Genomic DNA, 14,921 nt, shown 5'->3' with positions numbered 1-14,921 from the left:
ATTCACCAAAAATTATTGTAATTGACCCCCCCAACCAAAAATAATTTTTTTAGATCGATTTGAAAATTTTTTTTTTCACCGAAAAATTTAAGCACCTTATCGATTTTTCTTAAAAATTTGTTTTTCATTTTTAATAAATTTATTTGACGGTCTGCAGAAAAGTTGTCTAATACTTTTTTCTAGGTACCCATGGGCTCTGCTTCAAAAAAAAATTTCAATAAGATACGTTCATTATTGTAGGAGTTATGGTCGTTTAAAAATTAGACCACTTTTATGGGGTTTTTCTTATTTTACGGGGTCAAGGAACAACTTTTCCAATATTTTTAGAATTTGTACATATTCTTCACTAAAATACGCGTTGATTGCTTTTTGAAAAATTAAAATCCTTCAATCCGTTCAGAAGTTATGATATTTTAAAGATTCGCATTTTCAGGGAAGCATTTCTTGGCCTCAGATTAGATTTTCGGTAAAGAATTTTTTTCTCGAAAGTGCATAGGATTTCGAGGGTATGTCTATTCGCCAAAAATGATTGTAATCGACTCCTCCAACTAAAAATAATTTTTTTAGAACGATTTGAAATTTTTCAATTTCGCCGAAAAAGTCCATCTTCCTGAATTTTTTTCTCGAAAGTGGATAGGAATTCAGGGGTATGTCTATTCACCAAAAATGCTTGTAATTGACCCCTGTAACTAAATATAATTTTTCCAGTACGATTTGAAATTTTTTAATTTAATTTTTTAATAACTTTTTAACGAAGCCTCAGTCAAGAAGTTGATATTCTTGATTTTCGTCTTATTTTGGCCTCTAAAATCTCCCATTAAAATTTTTCCCAGGTATAGCCAAACACCCTGTATATTATAATTAATTATTTATTGAATTTTTAATGATATAGCATATAAAAACTGGTCATTTACAAAGTTTTGAGGTACCTTATTATTAACATAGTACTCTGTAAGCGCCACGCGTTGCAAGAATGCTCTTTTACTATCACTAAATTCGTGTGGTACAATACTTTTTTCGTGGTCAATAGATTCTACCTAAAAAAATTGAGATAAACTCGTTGAACCATAAAATTAATTTACCATAAAAGGTTCGCACTGAAACATTTTTCTTTGAATTAATTGACCCAGTGAAACGGTCAAAGGGAAACCGTGTCTTCCGGTGGCGAAAGACTGTTCAAGATATTCAACACCTCGTTCTAGATTATAAATCATCAACAAGATTTCTTGATGGATTAATTGGCAGTTGGCAGAAGCGACGTGGAAAAACGTCGGACCGAGTTTCGCTGCTAAAATAATTAAAAAGAGCCCATATCGTCTGATCGAAGCGCAGACCAACAGACAAATTGAAACTGGTTTCAACTAGCCGACGGTAGTTTTATCTGGACTGGTCGGTCACTTCAGAAGCACCTTGGATCGTTCTTCTTTCCCAACAAATACTTCGCAAAGACTTCTCAAAATTGCTCTCCTATTTTACATACAATGGATAGACCCGTCGACCTTTTTTTTATTTTGTTTTTTCTCTTGTAACATTGCGTATCGGAGTCCCTGAATGCTCACAAGTATCTTTACTGTTGTCATAAAATTCAAATGGGACAGCAAATAAAGAATCGAGTGACGTGAAAGAATCAATTATTCTGCAAATACATGAGCAAAATTGCGGAATAAATTATTTCGTAATTTCTTCAAAAAGGAATCACAAGTATTTGGTTATGCAACTTTCGATTGTTTGCAGATCTCTCTTTTTCTTCTTTAAGTAGGAAGCACAGTCTAAAATGAGGCACAGCTATTATTACATTTTATCTAGTTCTATCGTCCTAATCGTCCCGAATCGTTCATTTACAACCATGAATTCTCTTGTCATTTAATTGCTTTGCGCTTAATTGTAATTACTTGATTCATTATCAAGATGAATACAAGCTAGAAACGTAGAAGCACTTGTATTACTTCTTTCACGTGCAACACACTCGTATGCACGGTATCTTATTTCTGAATAATCGAACGCGTTAACAAGGCACAAGGTACAAATAAATTAAATTTTGATTTCAACTGCTTTTAAAACTATGTTTAAATACATATGTATATATACTTAGAACAAAAATACATATTCGTTACAACGTACATCTGCAATCGCCACGAAGTAAAATACACGAATCGCCATTATACTGCATATAAAAAATATTCGCGAGAATCGTAAAAGTTTGAATGAATATTGTACACAATATCATACGGTAACTGAAAAATATATTACAAATAAAAAATCACTTTTATTGACCTGGTTAAGTTAGATGTACATATGTATCACAATGTCTTTTGTTTTTAGAAACATTATCTCTTTCTTTAAATAGAATTTCATATTTTTCTTATCTATAAGAAACAGCGCTCTATCCCTTTCTTCCTTACTTAAATGAAATTAATATCCTGCCCAGTGAAAACTTGGTTATCGATATAATCTTGATATAATAATTTTGAAAAATACTACTCATACAGTGCGTAACGTTTTAAAAATCATAACACAGAATTCTAATGAGAAATACTGATAAATGATTAAATTAGGTTATAGTTGTAGATCTGTTCTGCGAATCTATAATTAAATACAATTCGTTGAATACTTTGTTGAATATATGAAAACAGGACAATAATTTAGTATAAACGTGTAGTAAGTATCACGCTCAAAGTAACATTGCACACAAACATGACCACCGAGTGGCAACATTTGGCTAAATTTCATTTAAAAATAGAAAATATACAAAAATGGCAGTTTAGGAACAATAGATGGAAGACATTTGCCTAGCTTACCTAAACCTCTAAACGTTCGCTAAATAATAAACGACTAACGCAATCGAATTGAAAGTATCGATACTCAAATTTTTCGATATTCGTTTACCTAGTTCTACGACAATGGTAAGTAAAATGACACGCAACGGTGTTAAAAGTGACACGTTTAAATAAAATTAAAACCCAGACATCAGGACAAACGACTTAGCTAAAATTTACAATAACAAAAGGTTATTTTCCATGTTTGCAAAATCGAGATTACAATTAATAATAAAAAAATTTTAACTAAATCGATCTCTTATTATTTCTTTAAACTTACCACTTTTCCCATAAAAGAATCAACGCGACAGTTCCCTTTTAGGCCCAACGATTAACGAAATAATTGAATGTATACTTTCCTCAATTTTAAGTACAGAATGTCTAATGTCTAAAGTAAAATGCTGTTCAATAAATACTATGCATTGTACTATACTTTTGTAGTTGAGACTCCATCGCTGTTTTCTAGACTGCTAGACTTATCACTAGAGAAAATGTACTTCCTGTGGGTGGAGGTATCCTTTGGTGTTTCACAGTCATTTATTTCTGTACTTTGCTTGTGTCTGCAGCGTATACGGTTTCCTATTATAGGAAAAAATAGGTTGGGGTCCAGCTCAACCTTTTGCTTTTTAAATAATAGCTTTAAGCAGTGACTGAGCGTCAGCCCCAGAACGAACGTTAGCACAAAACCAAGTGGGCCGTACCACATGTATGATATCCGGTACAAGTAAAAGTAAGACGAGTCACCTGTACTCCTAAAATGGAAGAAAAGGATTAATTCTATTTTAACGAATAACTATACGCATTATTTCTACTTACTGTGCAAAGTGCGTAATCTGTTGCGAAGTATAAGTAGAAAAAGTCACGTTTCCATCACAACCATCTTTAGGTAATGGCAAAATTGGCGGACTTGGTCTGGGTTGTCCAAAAGCTATCCAAAACAATAACACTAAAGATGCGATGGTACTTGTTACGGATCCGATTTCCGTTGCCGATTCGGTGAGCATGCCAAGGGTGAAAAGGCCCAAAAGCGGGCCACCCACTATGCCAAATATTGTCAGACTGACCTTTGACGATAAAAACAATAAAATTCGTTTAATTCTAGATCGAAGTAGTCTTCGACGTTTTTTATATAACCATTTGTCACCTGTAAAATGCCGCCCAACAGTTGTGCTAAAAACGCCAAGGCAATGGAAATAACGCCAAACATTAAAGCAAGCAATTTAGCTATGACTAATGACGTTGTAGGAGAAAATTCGCTACCGCGACATTTTTTATAGGCAGGTTTCATATAATCTTCTAACGTTACCGCTGCTAAAGAATTTAAAGCTGCGGAAATAGTGCTGAGCCCGGCACTAAAAATACCTAAGCAAAAAACGTAAAAAAAAAAATACAAATATGTAGAAATCGTTCGATCAAAAGCGTTAATACGTTGGCTCGACATTACGAAATAAAATTATTGTGATATAAAATAATTAGAAATTCTACCTGCTATAAAGAGACCGGGCAGACCAGGTTTGTCGGACATGGTATCCATAACATATAATGGCATCAACATATCGGACGACGATATCCGCTTCGTACTAATAGGATCACATTTGTAATATTTACTGTATATTGCCAACCCTGAGAAACACGTAGTCATTGAAAGTAACGTTAAAATCGGCCACGACAGCCAGAGCGCCATTTGTGCTGCTTTTATGTTTCTAAAATTATTATAAACGTTAATAATATCATACTCGATGAATTTTCTTATTACGTACATTGTAATACGTACTTCACAGTCAGCATACGTTGTACTTGAACTTGATTTACACCGTACAACGATAAAAACGTACATAGGCCTCCGATGGTAAGCGACCACCAAGTATGTCGCACTGTAGGATCTACAGAAATACTGTAAAAATATTTCTTCATTTTTTAATTAAAATAGAGACTTCTTAACACGTTCGCTATCACGTGTCGATCAGTGCAATTAAAAGCTACATTGAATAAGATTACTATAAATATAGCGTTGTTTGCGTTGGACGATTTACCAAAAATTGAACGATGATAGCGAATGCGTTAATTACGTTCTTTGATTATAAAATGAAGTACCTGTTAAATTCAATTCTATGACCAGCTTCCGCTATTCGCCAAATTTCTCCTAATCCTCCAGCTTCCATAGCAGCTGTACCGATTATAATAAAGACGGCAACGAACATAAGTAATCCTTGAAATACGTCCGTTATTAGGACAGCTTTAATGCCCCCTATACTCGAGTACAGGGTGCAAACTAAACCAATAATAATAATACTGCCAGTTTTAGAAATTCCTGTTGTAGCTTCCAATGCTAAAGCAGGCGCATAAAGTACAATGCCAGAATACAAAAGTAACTGAATCCAATAAACGAAACTAGCCACCATCCTAGCTCTTATTCCAAAGCGTTTCTCTAAATACTGAAAGAATAATAAAATAATAAAAACTTCCAAGCGTGTAGCTTATTGTGCATACCATAATTTATAATAAATTCTTTCTCTTTATTTATTACACTAACCTCGTAAGCGCTTGTTGCTTGAAGTTTAAAAAATACTGGTAAAAATCCATAACATACAATAGGCGTTCCTATCAGGTACGACAGATTAATTACCACAAATTGTGTTCCGTAAACATAGTTTTCAGCAGAAACGCCTAATAACGTGATAGCAGACATAAAAGACACTACAAGAGCCACTGATACAGGTATAACACACATTGATTTGCTAGCACTAAAATATTCCTGTTGAAAATACAATTTCAATATTATTAACATTTAATAATTAATCAGTTTCTATGTAAACTCGTGAAATAAATACCTCCATAGTTTTTTGACGTCCACCACTGAAGCGATAGTAAATACCGATCCCTATGCTTATGACCAGTGTAGCTGCTATGACCATGTAATCCTCCCATTTTAACATACCTATTTCTGCCATACTGTTCTTCTATTGCTGTTGTCCAAAATAAAAATGATTTCTTTGTTAGAAATCCAGATAAACACTTCATACAACGAACATATAAATGAATTTTAAACCTTCTGTTTAAATCTATGACAGAAAATGAAATGACTCGTTCTATTGGAAAGAATGAAGTGTGTTCTAAAGGATAGACTGTGTACCAATTTAATCTGTATTAATCTTTACACATAGTAGTCTCCCTTACTATACTTTATATCTTTATGGTGCATATTAAGCAATCTTTGATAACGTTGATAGCCAAGAATAAGATTTACAACGTATGCATAAAAAATTCAGCAACAATTTTATTACATTTAGACTCAACGGCTATTGATTGTGTCTAAAACGTCTGTTTCAATGATTACAAGCTGATCCAAGGAGACACAAGCATTATCTATATCTTGTACAATAGAGCCAATCAATTTTAATTCCTGATAAACTAAATTAGGAAAGATAGTGAATATTGCAAAGGTCAAAGCAATTTAAAAAAAACAGATGTTTCTTTGGAAGAAAATGTATGTGCCCTTGGGATTATTATGTATTAAATATATACGATCTCGTCAGATTCTATTAAACTCTTTTCCGATATAATAATTTATTATCGTCTCACAGTCACAATTCCCGCGGAATGACGATGCAACACTATCAATTACATCCATTTCGGTTATATTGTTAATATTTTTTATCAGTTAAAAGTTCTGTAATTTCACATAATCGCCTGTCTATATTATGTCATCCAAAACTGTAGTTTACAGTAATTATAATGATGTGTATTTATTTACTATGATCATGAATTCGTTAAAATAATTTATAACAAATATTACTTGATGATAGTGACCACCGAAATACGTTACGTGATCATTTGTATGGTAATGAGCATGTGATAACTTACCGGAACGAGTGTCGCGGATTTTTCGACGTTTTCGCCGATTCGTCTGACAAAAGTGTTTCGCCGCAGCTCTTAATCTGTTTCTAATCATTAACATAGCTTCGTCGCATCCTCGCACACACACGACGATGGTTAAATTTTTGCGTATTCAAGAAATGTTTAGCAAACTTGAACTCAATAACGAGTAGGGGCAGAAGATTGCAGTCATTCGTGATTATTTAAAGCCACTTCCTGGCCATGAATTTTGAATATTGTCAATAAAAAAAACATAGTAGATTCATAAAAACAGAAATGTTTAGAACCAGCACATTCAGAATCTTAATAAAGGTCTTCATAGACAACTTATAAGATAGCCGTAAGAGAAAGAAAAAAACGTATTTAGTGATAGCTTGTATCCAACAAACGTGCTTGTGTGTGCAGAGATAGTCGTTTAGTAGCCTTGAATACTTAAAAACTTTTATACTTCATTTAAAGATGCCATACGGAGCCCCGGGTGCATCGGGGACACTTCATTCCTCTTTCTCACACTATGTCAGATCATGCGTACGTGAGCTCGTAGAGTTACGGAAAGTTGACAAAGGCAACTGACACATGCTCTCTTTCTCGTTCGTTAAATAGTTCGTTATTTTCAACGATAGATGGCGCTTATTTTCCAACCTCAAACCCTCTGGTGCTAAAACGTCCAAGTTTGTCGTGGAATAGTTCGCATCATCCACGCTAGATGGATTTCTCGACAAACTTGGGCGTTTTAGCACCAGAGGGTTTAAGGTCGAGAAATAAACGCCATCTATCGTTGAAAATAACGAACTATACCACGACAAACTTGGGCGTTTTAGCACCAGAGGGTTTGAAGTCTAAAAACGAACGCCATCTATCGTTGAAAATAATGAACTATTCCACGACAAATTCGGAAGTTTTGCCATCCGGATTTCTAAAGTGCCCGGAACATTTCCAAAATGCTGGTGGCATTGCGAAGAGGTGGCATGTATCTTATAGCTAAGGGAATAATGGGGAGAGGAAAAGAAAGGTAAAAATGATGAGAACACATAGAATTCTTTGAAATTATATCATTTATTGCCATAGATTTACATTATACAAAGCTTTAATCATATATATCATGTCGATAGTTGTCAACGAAGGTCAGCAGTGGTCAGCAGAAGCAGTAGAGGCCAGCAAAGGCCAACAGAGGCCAACGGAGGCTGGCAGAAGAATCAGCTCTTGAACAGCTAAAGTCCGTCCTCGCAGCATATAACTTCGAATCTCGAGTACCCAGGCATTTTTATGTTTCGAGTTATATGTATGGGCACATACATATTAGCGAAGTCTATAATAAAAGAAAAATTTACACGTATATACATGTTTCAAGACCCATTGATCATGTTTTAACTATTGAAAAAAAGAAATTATTTTCATTATTCCCATGAATAAGCATATGTATAAATATGTATGTTATTAATACGATTGAGTATAAACAGCTGATTAAATTTATATTTAATATGTGAAGAATAGACTTTGCCCATGTTCATGTTCAAAGGAACCAGACTTGTTCGTTCTGATCGCTGTCTGAATGGAACGAGTAATTATTCTTCTTATTCAGTAACGCAGAGTAACCGAGTTCAGTAAGAGATGTTCAATCTCGGAGTCGTCTCAGATTTCGGAGGGTCGACAAAGACAATGACATATGCCCGCTTTCTCGATTCAACAAAGCTGCCCAAAATAAGTTCGAACCGTCTCGTGGGAGTCGAGAGAGAAAGGCTCACACTTCCCTTCTCGTTATTGAACAACTAATATCCGACCTCCCGTCAACAGGTCTCCACTGGCCTCTGCTGACCGCTGCTGACCACTCCTGGAATTTCTGACAACGTATAACGATTACTACTGATGTCTGTCAGCCTCAGCTGGCCTCTGCTGACCGCTGCTGACCACTCCTGTTACTTCTGACAACGTATAACGATTACGACTGGCTACTGTTAGCCTCTCCCAGCCTCTGCTAGCCTCTGCTGACCACCGCTTATATTTCTGACAACGTATAACGATTACTACTGACTTCTGCTGACCGCTACTGACCACTCCTGTTACTTCTGACAACATATAACGATTATGACTGGCTACTGTTAGCCCCTCCCAGCCTCTGCTGGCCTCTGCTGACCACCACTTATATTTCTGACAACGTATAACGATTACTACTGATTTCTGCCTGCCTCCGCTGGACTCCGCTGACCGCTACTGACCAATCCTGATACTTCTGACAACGTACAACGAATACAACTTGCTACTGCCTGCCCCTGCTGGACTCTGCTTGCCACTGCTTGCCACTGCTAGCCTCTGCTGACCACAGCTGACCACCCCTGACGCTTCCGACAACGTATAACGATTGCTACTTGTTACTGCTTGCCCTTGCTGGACTCTACTTGCCTCTGCATGCCTCTGCTGACCGCTGCTGACCACTGCTGACCACCGCTTATATTTCTGGCAACGTACAACGATTACTACTGGCTACTGCCACCCTCTGCTGACCTCCGCCAGCATTTCCCGACCTAAACTGGCCTCTGCCAACATCTCCCGAGGTCAGCTGACCATCGCTGACCACTGTTGACCATTGCTGACAACTTGTGACATGATGTAATATAATATAATATGTTTATATGTATTAAAGTTTTGTATAATATAAATCTATGGCAATAAATGATATAATTTCAAAGTATTCAATGTGTTCTCATCATTTTTTACCGTCCTTTCCCTCTCTAAATCATTTTCTTACCTATAAGATGCGTACCACCTTCTTCGCAAGTTCACCAGCATTTTAGAAATGTTCCGGGACCTTTGGAAATCGGAATTTGACCTTGACCTTGGCCCAGTTTCGAAAGTGGGTCAAGGCCATTCGAATCTTAGAAAAATTCCGGGCAGTTTGAGAATCCGGATTTGGCCTTGACCCACTTTCGAAATTGGGTCAAGGCCATTCGAATCTTAGAAAAATTCCGGGCAGTTTGAGAATCCGGATTTGGCCTTGACCCAATTTCGAAAGTGGGTCAAGGCCATTCGAAATTTCAGAAATCTTTCGGCCGACTTGGAAATCCGGATGACCTTGACCCAATTCCGAAAGTGGGTCAAGGCCATTCGAAATTTCAGAAATCTTCCGGCCGACTTGGAAATCCGGATGGCCTTGACCCAATTTCGAAAGTAGGTCAAGGCCATCGAATCTTAGAAAAATTTCGGGCGCTTTGGGAATCAGGATTTGGCCTTGACCCAGTTTCGAAAGTGGGTCAAGGTCACCGGCATTTCAGAAAACGCTCCGGGCACTTTGGAATTCCAGTTTTAAGTAGAGAAACGGTTTCTTATAACTAAGGGAATAATGGGGAGAGGAAAAGAAAGGTAAAAGTGATGAGAACACATAGAATTCTTTGAAATTATATCATTTATTGTCATAGATTTACATTATACAAAGTTTTAATACATGTGCATCATGTTAGAAGTTGTTAACAAAGGTCAGCGTTGTCAGCAGGGGCCAGCAGAGGTCAGCAGAGGGATGCAGAGGCATGCAGAGATCACCAGGGGCAAATATTAGCAAGTAGTAATCGTTATACGTTGTCAGAAATGCCAGGAGTGGTCAGCAGTGGTCAGCAGAGGCTGGGAGAGACTAACAGTAGCCAGTCGTAATCGTTGTACGTTGCCAGAAATATAAGCAGTGGTTAGCAGAGGCCAGCAGTGGCAAGCAGAGATCACCAGGGGCGAATAGTAGCAAGTAGTAAGCGTTATATGTTGTCAGACGCATCAGAGGTGGTCAGCAGCGGTCAGCAGAGACGAGCAGAGGCATGCAGTGGCAAGCAGAGATCAGCAGGGGCAAACAGTAGCATGTAGTAATTGTTATACGATGTCAGAAGCATCAGGGGTGGTCAGCAGTGTTCAACAGAGGGCATCAAAGGCATGCACAGGCAAGCAGAAACCTGCAAAGGCAAGCAGAGACTTGTAGGGGCATGCAGTAATAAGTATTAATTGTTATACATTATCAGAAATACCTGCAGTGGTCAGTAACATTCGGCAGAGGCCAGGAAAGTGCAGCAGAGACAAGCACACACTGACAGAGATCAGCAAAGACCAACAGAGGTTAGCAGAAGTCAGTAGTAATCGTTATAGGTTGTCAGAAATATAAGTGATGGTCAGCAGAGTCCAGCAGAGGCAAGTAGTAATCAGGAGCAGTCAGTAACAGTCGCTGTATGGTGTCAAAAGTTGTCGGGAGTTCTGCACTTTTGTCAGCACTGGTCATCAGAGGTCATCAGAGGCAAATAGAAACCAGGAGTAATTTACAAAGTTCAGTAATGAACTCTAGAAAGGCAAGTAAAAATACCTGGACAGTCGAGATTCCGAATCGTATGCCGTTGACGTGAGGTCGGATTTCAATTGTTCAAGAGCGAGAAGGCAAATGTGAGCCTACCTCTCTTAACTCCCATGAGACGTGTCCACGGTGCACTCGGCGCTTCGTCTGACATCTCTGGTATAAACCAGTACGTGAGCTTGTAGTGTTTCGGAAAGTCGACAAATGTAAACTGATTGCTCTCCTTCAAGAGTCTCACCCATATCGCAAGAATGCTGAATTTTATTAAGAAAATAATACATTAGTTTCATCGTTCGAATTTTACGTTTTCATTTTCACGATGTCTGATAAATAATCGTTGTTTTCATTTGTTTGGAAATCATCAAAATTGATAGAGTTAATTATTGATGATCGAGTTTTTGTCATTCGATACGTCGTTCCGTTTGAAATGGCAGATTACAGTGAGAAATGTGCAGGTGATTGTTCATTCGATTACAGCGATGATAAACAAAAAGGCGTGTGTCTAATTAAAGAAGAGTAAGTGATTATTATCGTATTTGTAAAAATTCCTCCAAAATTAATGTCATTTGTAATAATTATATATGTTCTAACCTCAAAATGCAGGGGGGGTATCGCGTGGCTTTCTGTCATTAAAAATTTACTGGTAATAATAATTTTTATATAACGGTATATAATTTTTGTTTTCAGTTTTCCGTCAAATATTTTGTTCAAATTAATTTTATATATTATTAACAAATAAATGAAATTAAATACGAGATAAAATCTTTTTTAACCAAGCTAAAATTATTACAGGTATATCCTTGATGACCATATAAGACTTCTGAGCGAAGTGTGTCTAACAAAGAGCAATGAGGAGAAAGTTTTGACCAATGCAATCAACTCGGGCGAAGATACATCTATTTTGGATGGACCACCGTGTAAAAAGTTTAAATCTGACAACAAAAAAGAAAAACTCAGAGGTCAGAATAAAGCTAGGCCAGCTCCATTTAAGGCACAGCGTGAGTTGAACCTTTGTCCATGGATAGCTGATCAAGCGGCGGATGAACCTGAGAAGAAATGTAATAATAAAAGATGTACATTCTTGCACGACAGAATTGAATATCTAAAAATAAAACCAGATGACATTGGAACGGAATGTTACCTTTTTAATTTAACTGGAAAATGTCCTAGAGGTGCTGCCTGTAGAATGGGCTCTAAACATTTGACAGAAGATGGTTTAAATATTGTTGACAAGGAAAAAGAAGAGGAATTTAAGAAGAAACCACCTTCCACCAGAAACCATCTAACAAAAAATTTACAAATTGAATTAAGAAAGTATAAGTACAACTTTATGAAAGCTGAAAAAATTGTCAAGGCAAATGAACCATCCAGAAAGAAGCTAGGCACAGAAACTGTTAAACAAACTGAACAAAACTTGGACGCAGACAAACTGGAAATAAAAAACGGTTCCACTTTGGATACCTCTATCCCTGAATCCAATAATGAAATATCTGAAACGCGTAATACAGAACAATCGCCGAATGTAGAGAAATCTGAAATAAAAAACGGATCTGCTTTGGACATTTCTATTTCCAAATCTACCAACAAAACGTATAAAATCCATACTACAGAACAAAAGATCGGGCCAGTCGAAGATTACGATATAATAAAATGTAGAAATGCGGAAAAAAAGAAGATAGATTGGAGAAATAAAATATTACTTAGTCCTCTGACGACGGTAGGCAATTTACCTTTTAGACGAATCTGCAAAGAGTATGGCGCCGATATAACGTGCGGAGAAATGGCTCTCGCACCGAGGATATTGAAAGGAGCTCAAGAAGAGTGGGCACTCGTGAAAAGGCATGAATCAGAGAACATCTTCGGTGTACAATTATGTGGTAATAATCCCGGAGTATTGACAAGGTGTACACAATTGTTAACCGAAGAGATTGATGTTGATTTCATTGACTTGAACCTGGGTTGTCCTATAGATTTAATTTATAGACAGGGAGGCGGCAGTGGTATGCTTAATCGTTTAAATGTCCTAGAAACTGTTGTAAAATCTGTTAGTCAAGTCATGAATATACCTTTAACTGTAAAAACTAGGACGGGAGTTTACATAGATAAACCTGTTGCACATAATCTAATGCCAAAGTTCCATGAATGGGGTGTGTCCATGATTACTGTGAGTAAGTTAATTAAATTTTTTAGTTTATATCTAATAAATGTAGTGAAATACAGTGTTCGGCCACCTATAGGAAAAATTTTAATGGGGGATTCTAGAGGCCAAAACAAAACGAAAATCAAGAATACCAATTTGTTGATGGAGGCTTCATTAAAAAGTTATTAACAATTAAATTCAAAAATTTCAAATCGTTCTGGAAAAATTATTTTCGGTTACGGGGGTCAATTACAATAATTTTTGGTGAATACAGATACCTCCGAAATCCTATCCATTTTCGAGAAAAAAAATCGAGTAGGTGCTGAAATTTTTCGGTAAAAAAAAAATTTTTCAAATCATTCTAAAAAAATTATTGTCGGTTGCGGGGGCCAATTACAATCATTTTTGGTGAATAGATATACCCCCGAAATCTTGCGCATTTTCGAGAAAAAAATTCAGTACGGGCGGAACTTTAAACGTTAATAACTTTTTAACGAAGCCTCCATCAACAAATTGGTATTCTTGATTTTCGTTTTATTTTGGCCTCTAGAACCCTCCATTAAAATTTTTCCCAGGGGTGGCCGAACACCCTGTATATTACAACGTATTATTAACAACAAATTATATACCGTATTATTAGGTACATGGACGATCTCGAGAACAAAGATACACAAAGCTGGCCGACTGGGATTACATAGAAAAATGTGCAAAAGCGGCACACCCCACACCAGTATTTGGAAACGGCGATATTTTATCGTTCGATGACTATCAGAGGGTTCAAGACGCTTACACCAATGTCTATGGTATTACCATAGGTCGTGGTGCGTTGATTAAACCATGGATATTCACGGAAATAAAAGAAAAAAAATTAATGGACGTACCGAGCACAGAACGATTCGATATGCTAAAGAAATATGCTAATTATGGGCTTGAACACTGGGGCTCGGATACTCGCGGTGTCGAAACCACGAGAAGATTTATGTTGGAATGGATATCCTTTTTACATAGGCAAGTTTTTTATTATATTTATAGTAGGGAACAAAATTTAAATAGTCACTTTTCCCATTTATGTACAGAGTAGTATTATGTGCATGATTCTACATGTAAAAATAAGTCAAAAAAGAAAGGATAACATTTTTTCGTGTGAGCCTTCGTTTTCGAGATAATTCGATTCAAGAAAATTAATCGAATACACGTGCGATGTAATGCAATTTGGCTGGCGCGTCTGACCATTAATCTCTTCTTCTACTTGCGCTGAAGTCTCAGTCGTATTCTACAAGTTTTTATTTCGGAATATTAATTTTACATCTAATTTTATTTTTACACGTAGAATTTTGGTTCTTATTAACTTTATCATTAACGACAATCATATAAATTTTATTTTGATTCAGATATATTCCTATTGGTATTTTGGAGAGACCCCCGCAAAGAATTAACGAAAGACCTCCATTTTATCGAGGCCGCGACGACATGGAAACTCTTATGGCCAGTTCGAATTGTGCTGACTGGATTAAATTATCGTAAGAAAGTTTTCATTGATGGTTGCGTTCGACATAAATATTATCATCGTTTTAAACGTCACTTTTATTTTCAGAGAAATGTTGCTAGGAAAAGTGCCTGAAGGATTCCACTTTTTACCGAAACACAAGGCGAATTCGTGGAAATAACCAAGGTCGATAGTGTACAGCGAATTATCACAAAAACAGAATACTTTTATATTACAATCTTTTGAAATAAACATTCACCAGATGGAATGAGTCTTTTTAGGTGA

At 36.6% G+C, this 14,921-nt stretch overlaps 2 protein-coding genes across 6 annotated transcripts; one reads left to right on the top strand and one right to left on the bottom strand.

Moving 5' to 3' along the window:
* Positions 1–109: 109 nt before the first annotated feature.
* On the bottom strand, positions 110–7,177 carry LOC143346693 (putative sodium-dependent multivitamin transporter). Of its 2 annotated transcripts, none has more exons than XM_076775043.1 (9): positions 6,681–7,177; positions 5,648–5,878; positions 5,350–5,571; positions 4,911–5,251; positions 4,591–4,710; positions 4,302–4,519; positions 3,961–4,178; positions 3,633–3,880; positions 110–3,568 (listed from the first exon to the last, which is right to left on the bottom strand). In XM_076775043.1, the coding sequence occupies exons 2-9, from the start codon at positions 5,765–5,767 to the stop codon at positions 3,244–3,246; spliced, it is 1,812 nt and encodes a 603-aa protein (XP_076631158.1). In that variant the 5' UTR covers positions 5,768–5,878; positions 6,681–7,177; the 3' UTR covers positions 110–3,243. The 2 variants fall into 2 exon arrangements, with proteins under 2 accessions (XP_076631158.1, XP_076631157.1); XM_076775042.1 differs by having other exon boundaries at positions 5,648–5,782.
* Positions 7,178–7,602: 425 nt separating this feature from the next.
* On the top strand, positions 7,603–14,881 carry Dus3 (Dihydrouridine synthase 3). 4 transcript variants are annotated; one of them, XM_076776136.1, is made up of 6 exons: positions 7,603–7,704; positions 9,204–11,526; positions 11,803–13,174; positions 13,791–14,158; positions 14,542–14,670; positions 14,745–14,881. In XM_076776136.1, exons 2-6 carry the CDS (start codon positions 11,438–11,440, stop codon positions 14,815–14,817), a joined length of 2,031 nt encoding a protein of 676 aa, XP_076632251.1. In that variant the 5' UTR covers positions 7,603–7,704; positions 9,204–11,437; the 3' UTR covers positions 14,818–14,881. The 4 variants fall into 4 exon arrangements, with proteins under 4 accessions (XP_076632251.1, XP_076632252.1, XP_076632253.1 ...); XM_076776137.1 differs by lacking the exon at positions 7,603–7,704 and having other exon boundaries at positions 9,116–10,049; positions 10,444–11,526; XM_076776138.1 differs by lacking the exon at positions 7,603–7,704 and having other exon boundaries at positions 9,116–10,609; positions 10,688–11,526.
* Positions 14,882–14,921: the final 40 nt, after the last annotated feature.

The sequence above is a fragment of the Colletes latitarsis genome, chromosome 10 (assembly GCF_051014445.1).
Source record: "Colletes latitarsis isolate SP2378_abdomen chromosome 10, iyColLati1, whole genome shotgun sequence".
NCBI lineage: Eukaryota > Metazoa > Arthropoda > Insecta > Hymenoptera > Colletidae > Colletes > Colletes latitarsis.
This window is presented reverse-complemented; position numbering and strand designations above follow the sequence as displayed.

Coding starts and splice junctions, on each gene's coding strand:
- LOC143346693 (XM_076775043.1), bottom strand. CDS start 5,767: ATGGCAGAAATAGGTATGTTAAAATGGGAGGATTACATGGTCATAGCA. Junction 4,179..4,301: donor GCCCGGTCTCTTTATAGCAG/GTAGAATTTCTA, acceptor TTTTTTGCTTAG/GTATTTTTAGTGCCGGGCTC. Junction 3,569..3,632: donor CAGATTACGCACTTTGCACA/GTAAGTAGAAAT, acceptor CTTCCATTTTAG/GAGTACAGGTGACTCGTCTT.
- Dus3 (XM_076776136.1), top strand. CDS start 11,438: ATGGCAGATTACAGTGAGAAATGTGCAGGTGATTGTTCATTCGATTAC. Junction 13,175..13,790: donor GGGGTGTGTCCATGATTACT/GTGAGTAAGTTA, acceptor CCGTATTATTAG/GTACATGGACGATCTCGAGA. Junction 14,671..14,744: donor GCTGACTGGATTAAATTATC/GTAAGAAAGTTT, acceptor TTTTATTTTCAG/AGAAATGTTGCTAGGAAAAG.